We start from the raw sequence: 23,428 nt of genomic DNA, 5'->3' as shown, positions 1-23,428 counted from the left end.
GTCAAGGGTGGCTTTCTTGAGGAAGACCCCTTTGGCTTGGGTCTCAAAGAATGAATAGGAGTTGACAAGTTGTAAGACACTCCAAACTGAGGGAGGGCGGCTCGGCCTGCGGCTTGGCCCGGGCGCGGCGGCCGCGGGCCGAGGCAGAGAAGACGCCGTGGAAGGTGAGGCGTCTGCGCCGGCCGCCGCTGCGGCACTTGGGGTCCGGCGCAGCCGCGTGTAGGGATGTAGAGCGCGGCGACTCGGAGTCCTTCTCCGAGCCCATCGCCCCCAAGGGCCGAGAGGCGAGGGGCGCCCAGCGCCACCACAGCTCCCGCCTCAGCAGCCCCCCAACCGGCGCCCCAGTCGCCGCCGCCCTCTCCAAGACAGAAACCAAACGGCGTTGACAAAGTGGTTATAAAGCCTCGCCCCGCCCCTCGCGCCGCTGTCCACTGCGCAGGCGCTGTGCTGAAACACCTCACAACCCGTGCTGCCCAGGCCGAGGGGGTGGGCTCTGGGCGGGGCCTAGCGGGGAGGGGCCAGGCTGCTGAGGCGGAGCCTCGTCTCCTCCCAGTCGTTTGGTTCCAGGACAGCCATCTTGAGGAGACACTAACCCAACGGCTTTTCTTGGCTTCCCCCAATTCTATTACTCCACCCCGACCCCCATCACCCCCAAGATGGAATTTTCGGTTTGCCTTTCCTCATGAATAGGCTGAATACCACTTCCAGCAAATGAGGCTTCAGTTACTTCATCTGTAAGAAGCAGACAAGGGTAGATTAGATGGTGATTCCTGACTGGTTCACCTTCCAATATTTCTTTCATTGTTGCTTATTAAGCAAAAACCATTCATAAAGAATACAGTCATTCACCGAGCATCTACAAAGTGGAGGCATTACTAGATAAGACAGACAAGGGTCCCCCTATCTGCAAGGGACAATTCCTTAATCGAGGATTCAGTGCTCTGCGTGAGCTAATAAACTGTATTCCTAGGCCCACCTCCCAGTCTATTCTCCTAGTGGCCTGGTTATTTACAATTTGTGGAAGGAGGCCCAGCATTTTTTTTTTTTTTGCCTGGGAGTGTGTTTCTTCTGCTGGTTCCCCACTGCTCTGACTAGGGGAGGATCTGGACTTGTGGACTCAGGTTTCCAAATGCGAGGCAAGCAAGTGACTTCAACAGCAATGAGAATGTATCAGGATTAGATTCAGATGCAAATAACAAAAGAAAAAATGGTGCATGATAGAAATTGCTTTCTTTCTTCATGAAAAATAAGTCCAGGGGTAGCCAGTTCAGGGCTGCTCTACCATCCTAAGCACTTGGTGTCCAGTCTTAAGGTTACCTTGTTATGGCCCACGTGCCACATAGAGGAGAAGAAACAGGAAAGAAAGATGACCTTTTTCCTTTTAAGTGGGCTGCCTTGGAAGTCCTGCACATTTTTGCTTACATCGCGTTTGCCAAAACATAGCCACATAGCCATACTGGGAACTGTAGTCTTTTCAGTGGCACAGTGTGCCCCTAAAATTAATAGGGGTTCTGTTATTAATAAAGAGTGGTAGAATGCATACTGGAAGGTAACCAGCTGTCTGTTTCATAGATGGTGTTTAAAACCATGAGAAAGGTCCCTAGAAACAAGACCTGAGAACCTTTCAACTTTTGAGGTGAAAGTAAAAGAAGAGCCAGCAAAAGAAACTGAGAAGCCGGGGCTGTGAAATAGGAGAAAAACCAAGCAGGGGTGATGTCACAGACACCAAGATCAAGTGTTTCCAAAGGGAGTGGTCAATTGTGACAAATGCTCCTGAGAAGTCAAGAAAGATAAAAACAAAGACGTGACCACTGGATTTGTCAATACCAAAGAGACCTAAAAGGAGGAGCAATATTTCTCCTCAAGAAGGAAGGAAGGGCCCGGCCGAGTGGCGCGATGGTTAAGAACTGGCTTGGGACGCCAGAGGGCCCCGGTTCGGATCCCACATATGAGGGCCAGTGACACTGCCCTCTACAGCTAAGATGCTGAACAACAGCTCGACCTGGAGCTGGGCTGCCGTGAGTCGCCGGAGACGGCGTAGGCTGCAGTCCCTGTGGCAGTGGGTTGCCATGGGCTACCGTGTGTAGCCAGCAGCCAGCGTGAGCAGTCAGCAGCCGCAGTGAGCGGCCGTCCAGAAGCCGGCGACTGATCTGCCTCGCCTGGGAAGAGCGCAATGATGGTGCCAACTTGGGCCAGTGAAGCAACGTCCTCCACAACTAGACTGAAGAACAAAAGGACAGCAACTTATCTGTTCCCATCCCCCAACTCCCCAATAAAAATCTTAAAAAAAAAAAAAGGAAGGAGGTCTGATGCTGGCTGGGTAAAACAACAATTAATTTCTATATATTGGTCAGAAGAGGCTAGACTCTGCTGTGGTAACAACCCAAATATTTCAATGGCTTAACACAAGAATGGTATGTTTTTCCCACTCATGCAAAATCTGCTATGGGTCAAGGCACTTTCCAGGGCAGTTCTCCTCCACTCTACTGGGTAACTCAGAGCAACAGACAGCTTCCATCTCGGGCTCTACCACCTCAACATGAGCCTTTCAGGATTGCCTCAAAAGGGGAAAGAGAAATGGAGGGTCGTGCACCGGCAATTAAAGACTTCAGCATGGAAATGACATGTTATTTCTACTCACAGACTATTGGCCAGAACTTGTCATACAGGCCCAATTTCCCTGTACCGTTTTTGACTGTTCTCAATGCCCAGTGTCCTGATCAACTGTGGAGCCCCCTTGGAGGAGGTATGTGCCTGTGGTGGGGATTAAGAGTGGGGTAGAGAGCTGTCTTGTCACTTGGGTCAGATTGTGCCAAAGGAGATGGGGACCCCTGATTCTAGGCAGACGCACATGGCTTATAGATGCTTCTCCCTGTGCAGCTGACAGAAACAGCTGTCATAATCCTAGCTTGCTGAAAAGCTCAGCATACTAAATGTTTGTCTTGGCTCTGGCTCCCAAACTAACTCTGCCTCAGCTCAAAGCTGCCACCGTCAGTACTTTGGCAGAAAACTGACCTCTCATAAATGCCACTGGACTTTGCGATGGCCCCATTTTTCCTGGGGTTTCTTCTCTCCTGAATCCATCACCCTTGAATTGAGGGACTAAAGCAGTTTCTCTTACTTTTTCTTCTGTGTCTCCCCTTGATAGAAACTGAGTACTGACTCAGGGAGATGGCACGAGAGAGAGAAGGATTCTTATCCATCTATTCACTCAGTTGGTAAACATTTATTATACTTTGTGTTAGGCCATTTGCCAGGCACTAGGGTCATGGAGATGAAAAACATAGCTTAAGGGGGGTTACAGAAAAGAAAGCACGTCATTGGGACACTAGGTGATGAGGACATGTACAAAAAGCTGTGACAAGCCAGAGGAAGGTATAGCAAGCCTTGCTCAGGGTGGTCAAGGGTGGCTTTCTTGAGGAAGACCCCTTTGGCTTGGGTCTCAAAGAATGAATAGGAGTTGACAAGTTGTAAGACACTCCAAACTGAGGGAGTCTGGAGGAAAGGGATAGGGATACAAAAGACAGGATAAGTCTGAAGAAATGTGAAGAGCAGGGTGTGACAGAAGTAGAGAATGTTTGAAAGGATGCACAAGAGAAGAGAGAAGGGAAAGGTTCTGTATTATGAGTTTGCTGGATGCAAGAAAAAGAAGTCTAACATGGACTAGTGAAAGGGACAAAAGTTTTGTCACCCCAAAATATGCCTTTTGGGATATTGATTTTAAGCTGGTTGTTAAGAAACAAAAGACTCAGGAAGAGCCTTAGACCCTCCCCCTTACCTACTTAAGGGAATTCAGATAGAAAAAACTGCTTAAAGGAAGGGAGCATCACCTTAGCATCAGAATACACACTAAATGTGGCAGACAAGGAGAAATCCAGTAAAGCCTGTTTTCCTCTGTGTTCCATTGTTTCTGGGTGGACTGCCAAGAATTTATCACGTTTGCTCTTTTTTTTCCGTCTACCTGTAAAGTGCCTGCTTTATCTTTGAAATCCCAGACCCCTGCCTCCCTTTCTTTTCAGAATAGCACAGAAGCCTCACCTCCCAAAGCCTCCGTAGGTCCCATATTCTTGTGGCGCCCTCCACATGTGTATCCATAATAAATTTCGGACATTTTCTTCTGTTAATCTGTCTCATATTAAATTGATTATTAACTCAGCTACAAGAACTTAGAAGGTGGGAGGCAAGTTATTTTTTTGACACTCTCCCAACACTAGAATAAGCCAAAAGAGTGATTTTGGGCTCATGTAACCCTTTGAGACAAGTACTATGGCAACTGGGCCCTTGGTCATGGGGGATGGAATGCCATGACTGATAGTCCCCATCTGGACCCTATGGTTGGAGCCGAGACAAGAGTAATTCTTATGTTTTCACAAAAAGAGAAGGGCCAAACATGAGCAGGTGAAATATGAAATGTTCACCAGAGATAGGTTGTGGCCAGGTCACCAGAAGTCTTGAACACCAGACTGAAAACCTTAGCCTTTATTCTGTTAGGTAGTGGGACATTGTGGGAACATTTTGATCAAGGAGAGCCATATATACAACGAAGTTGGCCTGAAAAACCTGTCTTTCTTTACTTGAGGTTCTATTTTTGAGCTTTCTCTTGCCTTTCAAGGCTGCTCTGAAAGCTAATTTTTATCGGATGTACCCTGAATACTGACTGGGCCCCAGCTCCTACCACTGGCCTCAAAAGTAACCTCTATCTGGTGTGACCCCTGCCTTTTCCCTTTGGATCAGGAGCGGTGAATGGCACTCGGCCTAGTCAGTCTGATCTGAGTTGCCTCCTGTCTCCTGGCTCTTCCTCCTCACCACCTGCCTCAGTGAATGGCCTCCCCATCCAACTGGAAGTCCTCCTGCTCTGACCTGCCTCCAACCCCCACATCCAAGTCCTACGTACCTCTAAAGTGCTATGGAACCTCCACAGTGCTTACAGAACCTCTGCCTGCTTCAAGCCTCATTACCTCTCTTTCCTGGGCTCTGGCCCCAGCTCCTCAATTGGTCTCTTTTGTGAAACCATCAGCTCATGTCAACCCCTACTCAAAAACTTTCTATAGTTCCCACTGCCAGGCTCGCCTCTTTTCATGCATCTTGGAATTGAGCCATTTGGGCTTCTTGATGTTATCTAAACACATACTCAGAAGTATCAAGTCTGATTCTTTGCAAGTGCTGGTCTACTTGGTGCAGTCCCATGCATATTTCCAGGCTCACTTCCATGATCATTGTAACCTTTTTCTACACTCAGACCCACCTCCCTCCCTCCTTTGTGTCCCCAGGGCACCATGTAGATAACTCTAGTGTCACACCAATTGCAAGGATGACCACATAATTTACTGTCCAAACCCAAGACACTTTTGAGAATGAAAAGGAATGCTATTATTAACTGTTATTGTTCAAAAGGTGTCAATCAATCTGGTCCTGGCAAACTAGAAGGCATGGTCACATATGTACATTCAACATTATCATAAAACCTGGTGGGCCAGCCAAGTGGTGCGTTGGTTAAGAGTTGGCTTGGGCCACCAGCTCTGAGCAGCAGAGCCCCTGTTCAGATCTCAGGTGAGGGCCAGTGATGCTGCGCCCTCTACAGATAAGATGGTGAACAACAGTTTAACCTGGAGCTGGGCGGCCGTGAGTCGCCGGTGACGGCGTAGGCTGCAGTGAGGCTGGCCAGCAGCCGGCGTGAACTTTTGAGAGCTGCCGTGAGCCAACGTGAGCGGCTGTCCAATGGCCGGCAAGTGACTGCCTCACCCGGGAAGAGCACAGTGATAACACCAATCAATATGGGCCAGTGAAGCGACGTCCTCCACAACTAAACTGAAGAACAAAAGGACAGCAACTTGTCTGTTTCCCTTCCCCGATTCTCCAATGCTGTTCCTCTCCCCCAATTCTCCAATAAAATCTTTAAAACACACACACAAACAAAACCCCCCTGGCATTTAGTACTTTCATTTATCTCATATCTTTCAGCTCTTTGAGATACTATTGTTATTCCCATTTTTAAGATGGCATAAGAAAAACCTGTCTAAGTGATAGGGACCCTGCTCTCCATTCAGGCCAACATGGAGCCTCAGAGAGAGAGAAGACTTGTAGTCACACAGCCAGAAGGTGGCAAAGCTGGCCTGGGAAGCCAGATTATTGAGTCCAAATCCTGGACTCTTCTGACTTTAGAGGTTGGTATGTACCACCACACTCGACCTGTCTCGTACAACCGAGTCTTATCTACGTTAGTCATGTGTGGTTCCCCTAGATGAAGGGGAAAGGTAGAAATGGAGTTATTCATCTTGTACATGGGCCCCATCCAAGTCCTAGTGGAGAGAAAGCTCAGGATATGTTTTTTTGGATAGGTGACCTACTTGAGGACAGAACTGTGTTTCATCTTAAAAATCTGTGCCCCCTTCCACACCTAAAACCTAGCACAGGACTTGCTATGCTTCTATTCATTATGCGTTAACATTTATTAAGCACCTACTATGTGCCTGGTAGTGTGTTGGCGATATAACAATAAGCAAATAGACAAGGTGTTCTCATGGAACTTCCAGTCCAGGGGGGAAAGCCATACGAAAAACAGTGACAAATAAACAGATTACAAATCAGGATTGATGCCAAAGAAAAAAACCTGGGTGCTGGGGTTTAAGAAATGTTTTGGAGGTAAATTTATTAGATTTTGGTCATAGATTTGATGGACAGTGAGATGAAGATAACTCTTGGGTTTCTGCTTAAAACAGACCGTAACACAAAGAAGGAGCAGTTTGAGCTGTAATAAGGTCGGTATGGATGTATGGAGCTTGAGGTATTTGTGGAATTCCTGTTTTAATTTTTCCCACCTCCAGACAGGTTAATTGATTTGCTCCAACTGCAAAAGTGTGGCATCTAACAGAAACCTGCTTCAGCCAGCCCAAACAAAGCTGGCTTTCCGGCAGAAAGAGAGACAGACAGGTCGGGGAATGCAGGAAAGGGATGTGTTCATGGAGACAATCAGACCTCCCAAGCTGCAGTGAGGACCGTGGTGGGATGCCAGGGACAGCGGTGCATAATGCGGAGAGAGCAGGACCCCTCTCCTCCCCTGCTCCGTGCTGAGCCGACGCACTACTCCTGGGTCTCCCGAACAAGGGGAGGGGGCTGCTCTGTGCCTGGAAATCGGAGCAGCTCTGGCTGGCTCCGCGGCGGTACTCGCCAATCCGGCTGCGCCTGGTGGCGGCACCACGTGACCAGTCTCCCCACTCCTCCCTTCCCCTCCCCTCCAGAGCCTTCCAGGGAAGTCGGGCATCCCCGCCATCCTGCCGCCCCCGCTATCCCGCCCCTGCTGCTCACGTGCCGCAGCCGCGCGGGAGGGTGCTCCGCGAGTGGCCGGAGTTCCGCCGCAGTCCGCCGCAGCGCGGCCGGGAGGGGAGACAAGCGAGTTGCATCCGCAACGCCCGCAGTGTTTTGCGTCAAGGTCAAGCATACCCACTCTCCTGCAAGGCTGCCTCCGAATCCCTCCCTTCCCGTCCTCCCATCCATTCCCACCGCCGCTGCCATGCGTCCGGCCTCTGCATCCCTGGCCCTCCTGGATCACTGCCCTGGGTTTCCTGCCGGGACAGCCGGGGATGAGGTTTCAATCTATCCCGCCCCAGGAGAGTCCCAGCAGCTTTATTCATTTGTACATCTCATGCTGTGTCGCCTTGCTTTAAACCCCCCCGCACTGGCTTTAAACCCCCCCCGCACTGGCTCCCAATTCTCCTTAAGAGAGCACTAAGGCACTTCATAACCAAGCCCCAGCTTAACCCTTCTAGCCCCACCGCCCTCTTGCATCAGAGATCCCCCTTGCCCTTCCAGGAACAGCCATCATTTGCATACTTAAGTGACTTCGCTTGCTGTATCTTCTGCCTTGGGTGCCCTTTGTGAACTTAGCAAATTCATAGACCGAAATGTCTTATAATTATGCAATGGAGGGTGGAAAAGGGCGCTGAAATGCCTCTTACCAAAGGTCACAAAAATGGAAGCCTGTAGGGGTCAAGGAGGAGAAATAAATAAGGCCAATGGGCAGGGGCATAAGAAAAACCTGTCTAAAGGACAGGGACCCTGCTCTCGATTCAGGCTAACGTGCTCCTTGGGGGGAATGTGGGTCCTATGATGCCAGATATTTGAGTTTATAAGTCAAGCTGCAAATTCATATTATTATACGCAATCTCCGAATTTTTAAATGTTGATTTGATTTTTAAAGACATCCCTGTGGGCCAGGGGCAGCTTATAGAGCCTCACTGTGTGACCTCCTTGTAGGGAAGAGGCGAGTTTTCACTGAGAAAATACTGTGAAAAACTGTTCAAGGGGAAGGTGAGTCTTGAAGCTCTGAGAGGCAGCTGTTGTGGGGGCAACAAGGAAGAGGCCTGGAGACTCTACCAGAAACTGGAGGACTGGGTTTGGGTAAAGGGCATGAACACAGGGTGGGGGTGAGGGTGGATTAACTACCGTGAGTGACAGCAAACATTGCCTCCCATCCTTGTAGTGGCCTCACGATGGCCTGAAAGGGGCCCTTGTAGTGCTGTGCCTTATGGGGGCCGCGGGGTGAGGGGTGAAGGGGAGATAGGAGGGGAAGCCAACAGTCCCCCACCCCCAATCCCTAAGGCTTCAGCAAAGTGGGATAATGCCTGGAGCAGAAATTGCAGAGCTCCTTAGGAAGAGAGAGTGGAAACAATAGCCAAAAAAGGGCAGATGTCCCTTATCTTGAGATAAGAGCTGACCCTGGGCTGGGGGGCTGGGAACAGTGTAGAGAGAAACAGAAGAGCCAGCTGAGGCTGTATTGGAAACCAGGGTATTTTTAGTTCACCCTGAGGTTTTTTGTGGCTTTGATGTGATCATCTCTCATCCCTGGAAAGCTTCAAAAAAATCTAATGCGCACTGAGGCTGCCCTGACTGGAGTGTTTGTGAAATGGCTTAAGGGGCCAAGTTTTACATTTGTGTTGGTGTAGTGCTGACCAAAGACAGTCTAGGCTGAAGCAAAGGCTGGACCAGAAGAAATAAAACCTCCCAGGAATTTGCAGTAATCTTGGAGAGGGTTTTGGAATGGGTGATTGGGCTCATCCCATGATCTCAAGGGATCAGGGGGCTCCTGGCTGACATCTAGGTTACGGTAATAAAGAATCAGCTATAATTTATTCAGTGCTTGCTTGTGGCAGACAGTGTGCTACATATACTATCTGTAGTGATTGTATGAGAGAGGTACTATTATTATAGAATCCCCATTTTACAAACGAAGAAACTAAAGCCCAGAGAGGCAAAGCAGCTTGCCCAAAGCCACAGAGATAGAAAACAGTGGACTGGACCTGCTCTCCAGCCGATGGCCCCCAGCAGAAGAAATTGTCATCCAGTCTGGGATTTTCATAGATAGCACTTATCATGCAAAGTTATAGGCATTGTTTTGACTTGAAAGTCTGTCCTTCCCATGCATCTGAAAGGGGGCAGGAACCATGCTGCTGACAAGGAGAACATTCTGAGATGTCTTAAATGAAATTACAACAGGCCAGAGGGTGGAAGGAAGAGCAAAAAGGGATGAATCAGTTAATACCTGCAGTGCAAAACTAACAAAAGACTGCTCAGATTCCTTCGTGTATGTTGGAATTAAATGAACTTCCAAGTGGCTGTTTCCGAGATTATCTAAAAAGAGAGAATAGCCAGGTACCGTGAACCCCAGGAAACTCCGTGTCTTGTTTATCCCATAGCGTTATGGACTCCACTGCAGGCTCTGCTGGGCCTATCCCGGACCTAACCCTGTTTCACCTTCTCCCATCCCCTTTGTCTATAGCTAATGTAAATTCTTTCAGAACGGATTACATCCTTCTTTCCCTCCATCTGATGTATAAAAATGCTTGTTCCTCCGGGACTAGGTGTTTTCTTTCCTACCTAGCCATTGCTGCTGGTGGTTTGGACTTCATGCTCCAAGACTGGTCTTGGTCTTTTTTGGGGTTTTTTTTTGCTAGCAATAGCCTAACCCTTTCTTTTAAAAAGACTTGCAACTGTGGAAGTTAAAATTGTTGCTTCATACCACTAATTTTAAGTGTCTGGCACACAGTGGGTGCTGAGTACATATTAATTCCTTCACGGCCCAAACCAGTGCCCTCAAGCCTTAGATCTTTGTGCCCTTGGGCAAATCATTCACCCTCTCTGGGCCTCAGTTTCCTCATCTGTGAAATGGTGATTATAACGTAGACCTTACAGGATTATTGTGAGATTTAAATGAGACAAAGCCATGAAGTTTCTATAAATTGCCATACAACTGGCAGCTGTTGTTGCTGCTATAAAGATGGTGATGATGATGGTGATGATGATGGGGACTGAGGAAGGAGCAGGGAAGAAAACCAGGATCTGGAAATTCCAGAACGGTATCAGTTCAGACAGGAAATCCTCAGGAGATCCAGCCAGTTTGCAGAGATTCTAAGATTACTGTCTTTATTCATTTGTCATTGCTGGGACACCTACTGTGTGCCAGTGCTTGTCCTCATTTCTTTCAAAACTCTGTAGAACAGATACTCAAATTATGTTTATTTTACAAGTGAGGAAAATGAGGTTAGAGAGGTGACACGACTTCCCCAACGGGAGCACAGCTAGAAAGTGGCAGAGTCAGGATTTGAACTTAGATCTCTGTGGTTCCAAAATCCTTGCAAAGGGGACCAAAGTTTGCCAGCCCAAAATGTGCCTTTTGGTTATTAAGAAACAAAAACTCAGAAAGAAACTTCCCCCTTACCTGCTTAAGGGAATTCAGATAGAAAAAACTGCTTAAAGGGAGTGTCACCTAAGCATCATAACATAAACTAAATGTGGCAGACAAGGAGAGATCTAGCAAAGCCTGTTTCCCTCTGTGTCCCACTGCTCTGGGTGAGCTGCCAAGAATTTGTTTATCACATGATAGCTCTTTCTATCTACTTGTAAATTGCCTGCTTTCGCTTTGAAATCCCAGACCCCTGCCTCCCTTCTTAGTTCAGAATGCCATATAAATCTCAACTGCCCATAGCCTCCTTCCTAGAGTCTCAGTCTTATGACACCCCTGCATGTACATCGTAATACATTTTGGACATTTTCTCCTGTTAATCTGTCTCATGTTAATTTGATTAGCCCAGCTACAAAAATTTAGAAGGTGGGAAGAAAGTTTTTGTTTTTTTTGTTGTTTCCCCCTCCCACCCTCCATGCTTATTCTTTCTGCTTTCTGTTCCACAGCTTCTCCAGTCTTCCCTTCATTCACCAGAACATTTATCAAGCATCAAGTAAGTGCTAAGCTTTCTGCAGGGGCAGGGGATACCAGACCCAGACTGTCTGAAAGATGTTTCCAGGTCAAGTTGGGGAGTCAGACAACTCAGTGGACATTTACAAGTCAGCATGATAAGCTCTCTGCTGGGGGAAGTGCGGGTGATAGACCAGTGGGCTTTAGACTTCCTTCTCCTTGCTCCGGACCCCTTGCGGTACATCTCAAACTTGCCACAATGGTTTCCTTCAAACCCCCTGCCCTAAAATGAAGAGTCACACCCTCACCCGTCCTCTCTGGGGCGGAGGGGTGTTGCAGTGGGGACTAAACAATAACCAATAATCCTCTCCAGGAGAACCCCTCCCAACCAGCCTCTCCTCTCTGTCTCCGCCATGCACACACACGCACACTCCATGATGACCAGAGGTGGGTGATGGGTTAATGCTGGTTGAACCAGTTTCTCCATCCTTTAGCATGCCCTGCTTGGGTGGTCCTTGGCATGCCTTGTCTCTGCCCCAAAGCCAAAATAAAAGGAAACTTACATTTAACATCCTGTTACACATGCATTAAAGAGAAGTCAGGAAGGAAAGTCACCCAACTGTCAATAGTGATTATCTCTGTGTGGTAAAGTTACGTGATCTCTGTTGTCTTCTTTTTATTTTTTTGCTTACATTTTTTTTTCTACCATGAACATATTACTTTTATAATCAGTAAAAATATAAACAAAACTATCCTCTATTATAACAATTATTTGTGGCCTCACAGCTGTGGGAGAAGGTCGATGAGAAGCAACATCAGAAGTGGCTTTGTCCTGAGCACAGCCGGTACTGGACAAGACAGCACATAGTGGAGAGGCGAGGAGGTGAGAGGGTCATCAAGGATTAAAAACAAGAGCCGCCATTCCTGAGAGCTTGCTCTGAGCCCAGTTTCTTCCTAGACTCTGATGTGCATATCTCAGTTAACCCTCGAAACCAGTATAGGCGATAAGCTGTTATTTCACAACTGGTGAAACCAAGGATCCATTTTCTAGGAAAAGAAACTAAGACTCAGAGAGATTCATTTACTTGTCCAGGGACACACAGCTAGAAAGTGATTGGGGCAGGATTTGAATCCAGATCTGTATATTTTCAACTCCTGGACTTAGAGGCCATTCCAAGCCCTCCCAGTTAAATGTGCTTATTATATACATAAGCTCTTTACACACAGCTCTTTACACACAGGCACTCATAGTACTATGCAGAGCAGCCGGTGAAGTGAAGGTCAGTGTCTCATTCTCCAAATGAGAGAATTAAGGCCTGACAGGGGACTTGTTTAGTGTAGCCCGCTGAGAAGTGGTGGCACTCCTTCTAGAATCCAGGCCTCCTTCCTTCCAGCAGCCCTCCTCCTTCCGCCACCTTCTGCCAACGGCCCAGGCTTCCTTCTCGAAACAAATGACTCAAGGTAAATTGCTGGCCGGACTTCCCCTTTCTCAAAACACAGGAAGCCTGTGTTGTTTGCAATTGTGGGGGAACAATTTCAGGTCAGTTACAAAGGGTCCATCCAGGGCCACATAAAGGACAGTGTTCAGCAACCTCAGGGTTCCCTGCGACCTGGGCTGTCAGAGACCTGCAGTTTTCCTTCCTGAAGGTCATGTCTGCGCGTGTCTGCCCAAGTCAGGCTTGAATCTGCGCCTCAAAGAACAGACTGAACTTATGGAATTTAGAAAAATGAGCCCAGGAGGAGAGAGGGGCAATAATAGTGGTAATAATAATAATAATAATAATAATAATAATAATAATAATAATAACACCTCACATTTATGGAACACTAACCTGTGGACCAGCCACTGCGTTAAGTGGCTGAAACACGTGGAGCCTCAAAACAACCCGAGGAAGAAAATTCTATAGCTTTGGAGCCAAATACAATTGGATTCAACTGTAGCCACGCTGCTTCCCAGCTGTGTGACCTTGGGGAAGTTATTTACATTCATTCAACAAATGAGCACATACTATGAGCAACACACTGTTCAGTGAACAGAACAAAGATCCCTGCTCTTGTGGTGCTTACATTCTACAAGGGGAAGCTGACAAATTGTAAACACAATAAGTAAATTATGTTAGAAATGATAAGGGCTGAGCAGAGCAAGGAGGATAAGGGGTGCTGATGGGGGTGGGGGAGGAGGGAGGGTGCAATGTTACAGAGTGGTGTCAGGGTCCGCGCCTCACTGAGAAGGTGATATTTAGGCAAAGCCTTTAGGAGGTGAGGGAGTTAGCCATGCAGGTTACTGGGGAAAACTTTCCTAAGCAGAAGGAATAGCCAACGCAAAAGCCCTAGGGTGCCAGGTGGTTTCAGAGAGCAGCACAGAGGCCAGTACGGCTGGACAGAATGAGCCAGGAAAAGAGTCCTCCCCACCCCCAACACTAGCCCCAGCATTGTTTCTCATACACGCTTTGTGCTTCCTTCATCAGTCTTTCATAATTTGTGATTATTTTAGTTATTTGGGTTTTTTGCTTGTTTCTTGTTTGCTTCCTCCGCTATCCCTAAGCTCCTGGTAAGCAGAAGCCATGTCAGTCTTGTGCAGTGCCGACCACAGAGAACATAGAAAGTGCTTAATACTAGTTGAATGAATGAATTAAATCCAATCACCCATCCACCTAGTTATATTTATGATAGAACCTCCCCATCATGTATAACACTGTTTCTCAGGTACCTCATTCTGAGTTCCAGTTCAGGATGGTAAGAACAGAGGTAGCAGTGAAGAGAACAAACAGGCTCTCGGGGTGACCAGTTAGCTCAGTTGGTTAGAGCGTGGTGCTGACAGCACCAAGGTTGCTGGTTCAATCCCTGCATGGGCCACTGTGGGCTGCGCCCTCCTTAGAAGAGTCAAGTATGCCATTGTAGCATGAAAGCAATGTGTAACCAATGACCATAGCTGTTCCCCAATAAAAAAAATGTAAAAAAGACAAACAGAGAGAGTAGGCTCTGGAGCCAGACTGCATGGCCAGACCTGGTTCTACTACTTACTAGCTCTGTGATCTCAGGCAAGTTAGGGAAACCTCTCTGTGCCTCAGTTTCCAAATCTATAAACTGGCATCAAATAGCATCCCTCTCCAAGGGTTGTAAGCACTCCGTGCCCCGTGTGTACGGCTCATACATGTGTTTGCGATTCGTGTTTCCCCTCTGCTGCCCAGCCCTGGGAGCCAGGACTCTGCTTCTTTCCTCCTGTACCAGATCCTAAAAGGGACATGAGAGGCAAGGGGTGCCATTCCTGGCTCACGTTCTCATCTCTGTGCTGTGTGCTGGCAGCTGGGAGCACGGGGGGTCTGGGGTTTCTACTGGAGTAGCAGTCTGGGGATATTGCTCTGTGTGTAGCCTTCTGGCCTGATTCTCTGGCCCTTTTCTGCTAGACGACCTAGAATGGACTCTCTTGTTTACAACCGAGAATGCTAACTGATACAGATACCGATATAGGCCTACTTCAGAGATATTGCGGGTTAGGTTCCAGATCACTGCAATAAAGCGAGTCGTAAATCTTTTTGTTGATGGGAGGGTCTTGCCTTCAATTTGTAAAAAACTCAACATATTGTGCTCAACATAGCACAATAAATGAGCTACGCCTGTACTCAGTACCTGCTTCTATATCTGGTACTTTACATTCATTATTTCGTTTACTCCTTAAACAGACCTGAGAGGTAGATAATGGAACCAACTCAGAGAGGTGGAGAGACTTGACTAAGGTCACATAGCCATTGAGTGGCAGAGCGAGGGTACAGGCCAAGGTGTGACTCCAAATTGCTCTCTTAAGGTGCCTCTCAAGAGCGACTAAAAGGCCCTGGCAGGATTTTCTCCTCCAGCGCTTGCTGCTATCTATGATAACAGCCCACAGCTGAGCTCTGCCTGGAGAAAAATCATGTGAGTCTGTCCTGAAGCCAGAAAGATAGGCTGCCTGGAAGGAACTTGGGTATTCAGAGGGGAACTGCCTTTCCTGAGTCAGTGCTTCGATAGGAGAAGCCCTCCTCCCTACTGCCCTTTAAGCCAGAGACATTTTCTCTCTGAGGCATGAGGCTGACTGTCACTGGGTGGCCTCATTCCCATGGAAATGTGGAAATAGAAAACATCTGGTGCAGCTGCAGTTGCCTGGCAACCACCAGCGACACACTCATTTGACAGAGTCAAGGAGGCTGCCTGATGCTGTCAGACGTTCTTGGATCTGAGACCTGGAGACCTTGATTCTGGTTCTGATCTGCTGAGTGATCTTGGGCAAGTGCCTGCCCCTTTCTGAAACTCAGTTTTCCATCTCTCGTGTAAAGAGCAGTCAGACTGTGTAAGCTGCAAAATGAGTAGTTACCAGATGGTCAGAATCAGAGTGATGGTGGGCCAGGGCCAGAGGCCCCGGGGCTGGTCATGGGTGAGGGAAGACTCAGTTGTCCTCCTGTCTATCCTACCCCAGCCTGTCCTGGCCCTGGTTCCCTGTGAAGGCAGGGACATTTCCTTTCCCACCTCGCACTAACTCGGGTCACCCAGACTCCATCTCAGGCTCACTCTTGCAGCTCAACCTGGGAATTATCTTTGTACCCACAAGTTAGTGCAGCCATGGCCTACCTGGCAGACGCTTCCCTATGGGAGTTTCCTTAGTTCCTGCCAAAATGAAGGTAGGCATCTCTGGGTGTTTCCCTGAACACCCATCAGAGAACCTTCTGCAGCTGTTTGCAGAGGCTGCACCGATAGTAACCCCTGAGGGTGGTGCGCTGCGCAGCTATCAGCAGAGTTCCCACATTCCACTTCACAACCATCACAAAAAGGGACAGTAGTTGCCATTTGCTGGACTTGGCACAGCAGCAAATGCTTTATGTCCATGATCTCATTTAATCCTCATATAATCCAGAGGGATGGGAACAAAGGCCCCTGTTTTACAGATAGGAAATAGAGTCTCAGAGAGGTCAAATGACTTGCCCAAGTTTCCAGTAAATGGTGGAGTCAGGACTCACACTCAGAGCCACTGCCACAGCCCGGGGTTTCAAACCTCTGTAGGGCGCTATTTCTCCAAGTCCCAGGACTGTGTCAGAGCTGGAAGGGTTCAATCTCACCCCAACCCCCACTTTACAGATGGACAAATCAAGGCCCAGAGTGACTGGCCCAAAACCACACAGCAAGTCACTGTTAGAGCAGGTTTTAGGACCACTCTTCCTAAAACCACACCACACTATTCCAGAAAACAAAAAGTGCCCCAGGCATAAACAAGAAACTATCTTAAGAAATCCCCAGTATTTCCTAGAAGGTGGAACAGGGTTCATAGACAAGGATCTCCTAGAGGTCTCAGGGTTAAGACAGAGAGTCCCAGTGTTACTTTGGGCAACAAGGAGACTGTGAGCATCACTCCTTTGGGCTTACAGAAGAGGCCTCGACTCCAGACACTTGCTGAGTGGTTTGTGTGCTCAGAATATTCTCCCCCATAGTCACCTTGCCTGGTATTGCCCACCTGTGCCTCAGGTGTCAGCTCAATGTCTGGGAAGGCCTCTGAGCCCCCACGTGCCTCCAACCATGGAGTCTCATGGGTCCAGCTCTTTTCCGTAACAGCACTGACTATAGTTTGTCTTGTGAACTCACAACACAGGCACATTTAACTAACACCAACTTTAGAACTTATCCTCCAACCACTGACCTCCAAAGATGCGACTCCAGAATTTGGTGTTATCCTCACAAAAACAAACCTTTTAACGTGTATTTAGATGACAGATGCCTCACAGGTAAGCAGATTGGAATCGCCCCAGCAGCCGCTAGGAACACTCCCATGTTCTCTGCCCAACCTCAGTTCATCCTTAGAGACGGGATTTTTTACTTAAAGGCAGAGTGGCTTCGATGTCCAGCTAGCTCAAGACAGCCTTTCTTTTAGTTACTTCCTTCAGCCTAGTTCTCAGACCGAAGCATGCAAAAGAATTATTATGCATTATAGGTAATCTAAGGACTTTCAAATGTAATTTTGAATGATTTGCCCTTTCCACCTGAGTGCTGGCTTTAGAACTGAACCCCCTTCCGAGTCACCCTTGCAATAATTATGAATGTGAAAGAGTATTGAATTTCTATCCCCCCTTCCTCAGAAGCCCCAGGAAGATCTGTTTGGCTCATCTCTGTGTACCCACACCCAGCACCATGTTGGACACAGAGCAGGTACTCAGTAAACATTTATTAAGGGAATGAATGACATTTGCTTACTTGTGGACATAAGTCCTGAAGTGGTCTGTGTGGGTCCAGGTGGTTACAGGTGCTCTCACTCTTCAAGGCTGGAAGCCACTTATACATCTGAATGCACCTGCCCCCCTGAATGCACAGGCCAGAAGCAGTGTGAGTATGAATGTGGATGTATGTATATTTATTTGCTCACACACTAATGTGACAACCAGAGGCACTTTTCTATTTTTGGCAGTTACATGCCTATCCATTTCCTATAGCTTCTGTAACAAATTACCATAAATGTGGTGGCTGAAAACAAGACAATTTTATTATCTTACAGTTGGAAGTCAGAAGTCCCAAGTGGGCTTTAAGGGGCTAAACTCAAGGTGTTGACAGGGCTTGCGTTTCTTTGGGAGGCGCTAGAGAAGAATCCACGGACTCTTTAGTTTCTGGAGCTGCAGTCTTTGGCTTGTGGCCCTTTATCTTCAAAGCCAGCAGCACAGCATCTTCAAATTTTTCTTTCTCTGCATTGGGGGAGGGGAACAGACAAGTTGCTGTCCTTTTGTTCTTCAGTCTAGTTGTGGAGGACGTTGCTTCCCTGGCCCATGTTGGTATTACCATTGCGCTCTTCCCGGGCGAGGCCGGCGCTCGCCGGCCATTGGACGGCCGCTCACAGCGGCTCGCGGCAGCTCACGCCAGCTGCCAGGCTTCTCTCTTATAAGGACCCTTGTGAGTATATCGGGCCCACTCTGATAATCTGGAATGCTCTCCCCGTTTTAAGATCTTTAATTGAATCACATCTGGCCGCTACTTCACCCCGCTGACTCACTCTGGTCTGAGGTCAACCAAAACCCCCAGGCTTTTTTCTTGGGAATTGCCAGAGCTCTTTTTGGTTAGGTGGCCCCAGTCCTTGATGTGTGTAATTCATTTCTTAAAAACGTTTTCTTTCAAGTTACAAAGGTTATACACGCTTGATGCAATAAGTTAGGAAAACACAAAGGGGAAAAAATCACTGGTAATGGTTATTTTTAAATAGACTGACTTTAAAAAACATGATCCTATATTTTTGTAATCAAGAAAAAACAAACAAATAAACAAAAGCCCTCACACTCAAGCAATTTCCATCCCTGGAGGAAGAAAAAGAATCTGAGAAAGCAAAATTAATGTACCAGAGGGATAATTGTGAATTCTAACATATATAGATATCTCTAGTCTCATACAGAATTATTCAAATGTGTGTCAATGTGTAACAATGTAAACTCATATCCCAGAGGATACCATTGCTAATATTTTGTGTATAGCCTCCAGGCTTTTATAGTTAACATCCTGTATTTTAAAAGTTAAACCCAAGTCGGGGCAGCTGGTTAGCTCAGTTGGTTAGAGCACAGTGGTCATAACACCAAGGTTGCCAGTTCGATCCCCACATGGGCCACTGAGATGCACCTTCCTCAACTAGATTGAAACAACTACTTGACTTGGAGCTGATGGGTCCTAAAAAAACCACACTGTTCCCCAATTAAAAAAAAAAATTAAATCCAAGCCTAAACTTAGCACTAGATCTGGAGATAGTCAGACCTGGTTCAAATTCTGGCTTCCTTATTTATCGGCTGTGTCTCTTTGGGCAATTTATTTAACTTCTTGGCCTGTTTCCTCATCTGGAAAATGAGGGTAACGATATCCTTCCATCCAATCCATCCCAGGATTGTGATAAAGATGAAAATTAATGGAAATAAAGCACACAGAGCACGCAAAGAGCGGTTGTTACTAGTAATTCTTCACCTGCCCAACTGGTGGTGCTGCCTTCCTGATCCAGGTCAGATGCCACATCCTTTGTAGCCTTTCCTGGCTACACACTTCAGGACCCCTCGCTGTCCCAAGTCCCATATAGCATCAGACACACGCTGCTATGCCCCCTACACACTAAAAAGTCCTCCAGAGCAGAGACTATGTCCGCCTTGTTCACTTCTGTGTCCTCAGGGTCCAGCAGAAGACTCACTGTGGCTGTCAGGAAGTGTTGAGTGTGAGAATTAGGTGATGGATGTGTTGAAGGAACGGATGACTACACATCGGGGCGGGTGAATAAGTGAATGGGTGAATGTATGAGTGAGTCAGTAGCAGCAGGTGTCGTTCACCAGCCCAACCCTCTTTCTCCTAGGGGAAGCCAACCCTCCGGCTCCCAGGTGGGCCACAGTAGGTGGGGTAGGGGGCGGGTCTCCTGCCTGGCTAGGTCTGGGATAGGCCCTGCCCCTTACAGCGGGAGCGTCGCTGGGGGCGGAGCCTCTCGCGGCCAAGAATGAAGGGTGTTAGAGGCTGGACTGCGGCGGAGCTGGAGGGGCCCCGGAGGCCAGCCTGGGCTTGGGGAGCGGCCTGCGCCTAAGGAGGCGGGGCCGGAACCTATGCACCCACACAGTCAAACCAGTTTCCGCAAATGCAGCTCTCAGTCTGCAGCCCCACCCGAGGCGTGAGCTCTGGAGAGGCCCTGGAGCCTGGATAGAGGAGAAACTGAGACCTTAGAGACTGGAGGCAGCAGCCCGGATGTAAGGATGCAAGCCTGGCAGGGGCTTCCCGCCGCCGAGTCTGAGCTTCAACAGTGCGTTCTTTTGCTGTGTGACCTTCGCTGAGACAGGTCTCCTTCGAAGCTCCAGTTTCCCCATCCCGGGAACACTTCTCGCTTTGGCACCATTGAAAGTCTTAACTCTTTCCCAGGCAACCTCCCCAAAAAATCTCCCGACAGCAAAACCAAAACCAAAACCAGATACTCGGACACCACTGAGCTGACAGACCCTCAGGAGGAGCAGAGCTGAGAGTCGGACGGAAAAGCTGTACTACCTCGAGCTCCTTTCCTGCCTTTGGTTTCCTTACCTGTGAAATTACCATTGTCAATAACTGTTCTCACCCCCACGGGATGGCTGTGAGGATTAAGCAAGCTGTCATAAAATGCTTTGCAGCGTTGGGAGCAAGTCACTCTTACTCTCAGTGGGTAGTTTCAGGCCCAGCTCTTCCTGAGGCCAGCCCCCCCACACACACCCTATTTGTGGCAGTGGCAGGGGTAGGAGGGCCTCCTGGGACATTCCTGAGCCTGGTGTGGCTACAGCTAAAGAAACTAATCTGGGTCCTCTGTCCTCAGAGCCTGGCTGGTCTCAGGGCCTGCTGGGGAGTTTTTAGAGAAGGAAATGGTTGTGGTGAGACAGAATGATGGAGCAACTTCTCGGGGATCTGGGTGGAAAGCCCCTTGCTCCTGGTGTGTTCTCATGGTAGGATGTGGGGCAGATGCTGTGGTCCTGCCCATCCTCCATCACAGTCAGAAAGTACCTGGTGTTCACCAAGGGCAGCAACAGGTCTTAGCTTGTGGAGCTTCAGGCCAGCCACTTCCCATCTGTGGGTCTCAGAACCTCCCTCTCCCCGGAGAGGTTTCCCAGGGTCCCCCAGCGGCTGGTCCCACCAGTCAAGCCTCTATTTGGCTACTCCAAGGGGAATAGCCTTTGGAGTGAGCTCCTGATTTGCTGGGGGACATGGGAGGTTGTTTCCCCTCTCTGGACCTCAGTACTGAGTGAGAGTGAAGTTGCATCTAGTTGCATCTGGTCGCAGTGACATTGACCTTGAATGCAAGATACTGTGGCCAAGGGAAGTATTTTGTAATCTCTGGGGCTGGGGAGAGTAGGAAGGTCCAGTCCTGTGGAGAGATGAATAAACACCCAGGACAGCTGGAAGAAGACTTGATCAGTATTCACTGAATGACTTGGGGAAGACCCAACCTCCTCTGTTTCTACTTCCTCATCTGCAAAACAGGGGCATTCCCCTTTGGGCTTCTCCTTCCTTCTCTGTAAAACGGGAGGGGGAGGGTTCCAAGCCTGTGATTCTGCTTCCCAGCTGTGATCCTGGGCAAGCCACTTTGCCTTTCCACATCTCAGTTTTGCCATTTCCCCACGCTCAGGGTTGCTGAGTTCAAACGGGGTGAACAGGGAAGAAAGTGGACACTGATGTGCGCACAGCCTGGCTTCATCTCCCCCAGCTCCCTGAGGAATATGGGGTATGCTGTTCCCATGGTGCTTGCTAGGAATGACCTTTGGAATCATATCCCTGGGGATCTGCTTAAAGATCCTGAGTGGCACTCCACTGCTCAGAAGGGATCAAGGACTAACCTCAGCCTCCATTCAAATCCTCTATCACGCACATCTAATACTTTCCATTCTCCAAGACGCTAACGGTCTTCCTCAACCAAGCCTTGTACTTTTCCTCCTCCAGACCTTTACTTACAATTTCAAGCCGTCCCCACTGTACTTGCCATCTTCTCTCCAGATCTGCTTCTCTTCCAACTGTTCTCCATATTAGAGAAGGATATCCCTCACATATGCAGGAGTGGAAGCCTGGAAACTGGAATGTATTCTCCTCAACTCCTTTTCCCTCACCACCCACATTTATACTAGTCCCAAGTCATGAAGTTCTCTTCTCTGAGAATTCACCCTCTGTGTCTCTCATATGTACCTCAGGGCTTTGTGCAACATATGGGGACATTATTGAATAGCCACACACCTCTGTGCTGACACTAGAGGCATGGGGGTGGGGGTGGGGGGGGTCAATCTTTTGTCCCTAGGGGCCCCAGGCTGGCAAGGAGAGAGAGTCACATAACCACACTCCTGGACTTGCCTATTCAATCCCTTTATACTTTAAGCCTCTGCAAGTAGAACATGGTAAGGCCTATAGACATAGGCTGAAGAGCACTGGACTGGCTGAGTGACATGGGGATGTCCTTTCCTGCTTTGGACTTCTGTTTTGCCATCTGCATAAAGGTGTGAAATTGGTTTGAAGGAAGGAAGGTTGGGGGCTTTTCCAGATCTAACAACCTTGAAAGCAATGATTCTCCAGGCCAGGGAGCAAGAGGAGAAGGGAGGCAGAGGCACAGCTGTGCAGAAGCCTAAGGAGGAGGAGGTCCACGTGTGCTGGGCAAGCTCCAACTCCCTTGCCCTCACCTCCCCTCCCTTTACAAAGTGTAAAGCCCTGTGTAAAGCCTTGTCTAAAACAGAGAGGCTGCTGGGTAGCTCCTTCCCCAAGCCCTGCTGGGTTATATGACTGGCCCACAGCCTAACCTGGCTGGGGACTGGCTGCTTCCTTCCAGCGGGCAAGGGAGCTGGAGTCCAGGTTGGGAAAGGAGAACCCCGGATTATTGCCTAATGGCTGTTGCAGCAAAGGGTTCTCGAGTTAGATAGGCCTGGGTTCGAACCCCACCTCTGCCACTTTTAAACCATGAGGCTGTGATAGTTAATTTTATATGTCAATTTGACTGGCTCGCAGGGTTCCCAGATAGATTTGGGCTTGAACTGGAGCTAAACCATTGGCTCTCCTGGGTCTCCAGCTTGCCAATTCACCCTGCAGATTTGGGACTTACTGGCCTCCATAATCATGTAAGCAAAATTCTTTATAATAAATCTCTTATATATAATAAATATTGTATAGATAGAATATAAAATACAAGTATATAAAAATATAAATATAAGTGTATATATAAATATATGTATGGTGATACATAATTTATATACATTCATATAAATGTGTGATGTGCACATTTATATGCACACATTTATATAAGTGAATATAAATTATATATCTCCAGACGTGTGTGTGTGTGTGTGTGTGTGTGTGTGTGTGTAAAACATTTCCATCCTATTGATTCTGTTTCCCTGAGTAACACAGAGGCTGCGTTAGAATTCCCATTATTTACTGAAAAGAACTCCAAATCTTGGTAAACTCTCACACATCCCTCAGGGCCGAGCTCCTCCTCTCAGGGCCTTCCCTGACTTCCTGAGTTGTCCTCTCTGCCCTCACAGTGCCTGGCATACTCCTTGATTGTCAAGTTATCCATGCCATGTTGGGGTTGTGGCTCTATGCATCTGTTTCCCCAGACTGTGAGCCCCTCAAAGGCCTGACTCCAAATCACTCATCTCTGTACATAACAGAGTGGTGGTTTCCCCTTCTTTGTGTTGGTCCAATGTTTATCAGTTTATGAAGCACTTTGAGATCCAAGATTTCACTTAAATTCACAGCAGTTCAGGAAAGGAGGCAGAACCAGGA

At 48.1% G+C, this 23,428-nt stretch overlaps 1 protein-coding gene, 1 long non-coding RNA gene and 1 other non-coding gene across 3 annotated transcripts in view; 2 read left to right on the top strand and 1 right to left on the bottom strand.

Moving 5' to 3' along the window:
- RNF19B (ring finger protein 19B) overlaps positions 1-576 on the bottom strand; it is a 19,959-nt gene extending 19,383 nt beyond the window's left edge. The window contains exon 1 of the mRNA XM_019657621.1: positions 81-576. Within this exon, the coding sequence (XP_019513166.1) occupies positions 81-265 (185 nt within the window). The 5' untranslated portion in view covers positions 266-576. The remainder of the gene's footprint in view (positions 1-80) is intronic.
- A 6,756-nt stretch (positions 577-7,332) lies between these two features.
- LOC109391495 (uncharacterized) lies at positions 7,333-12,059 on the top strand. Its single transcript, XR_002125835.1, has 3 exons — positions 7,333-7,429; positions 11,185-11,231; positions 11,975-12,059. It is a non-coding gene; the product is annotated as an uncharacterized LOC109391495 (long non-coding RNA).
- Positions 12,060-13,970: 1,911 nt separating this feature from the next.
- Positions 13,971-14,044, top strand: TRNAV-GAC (transfer RNA valine (anticodon GAC)). Its single transcript has one exon. It is a non-coding gene; the product is annotated as a tRNA-Val (tRNA).
- Positions 14,045-23,428: the final 9,384 nt, after the last annotated feature.

Source organism: Hipposideros armiger, unplaced genomic scaffold (genome assembly GCF_001890085.2).
Source record: "Hipposideros armiger isolate ML-2016 unplaced genomic scaffold, ASM189008v1 scaffold_10, whole genome shotgun sequence".
In the NCBI taxonomy this organism is placed as follows: domain Eukaryota; kingdom Metazoa; phylum Chordata; class Mammalia; order Chiroptera; family Hipposideridae; genus Hipposideros; species Hipposideros armiger.
This window is presented reverse-complemented; position numbering and strand designations above follow the sequence as displayed.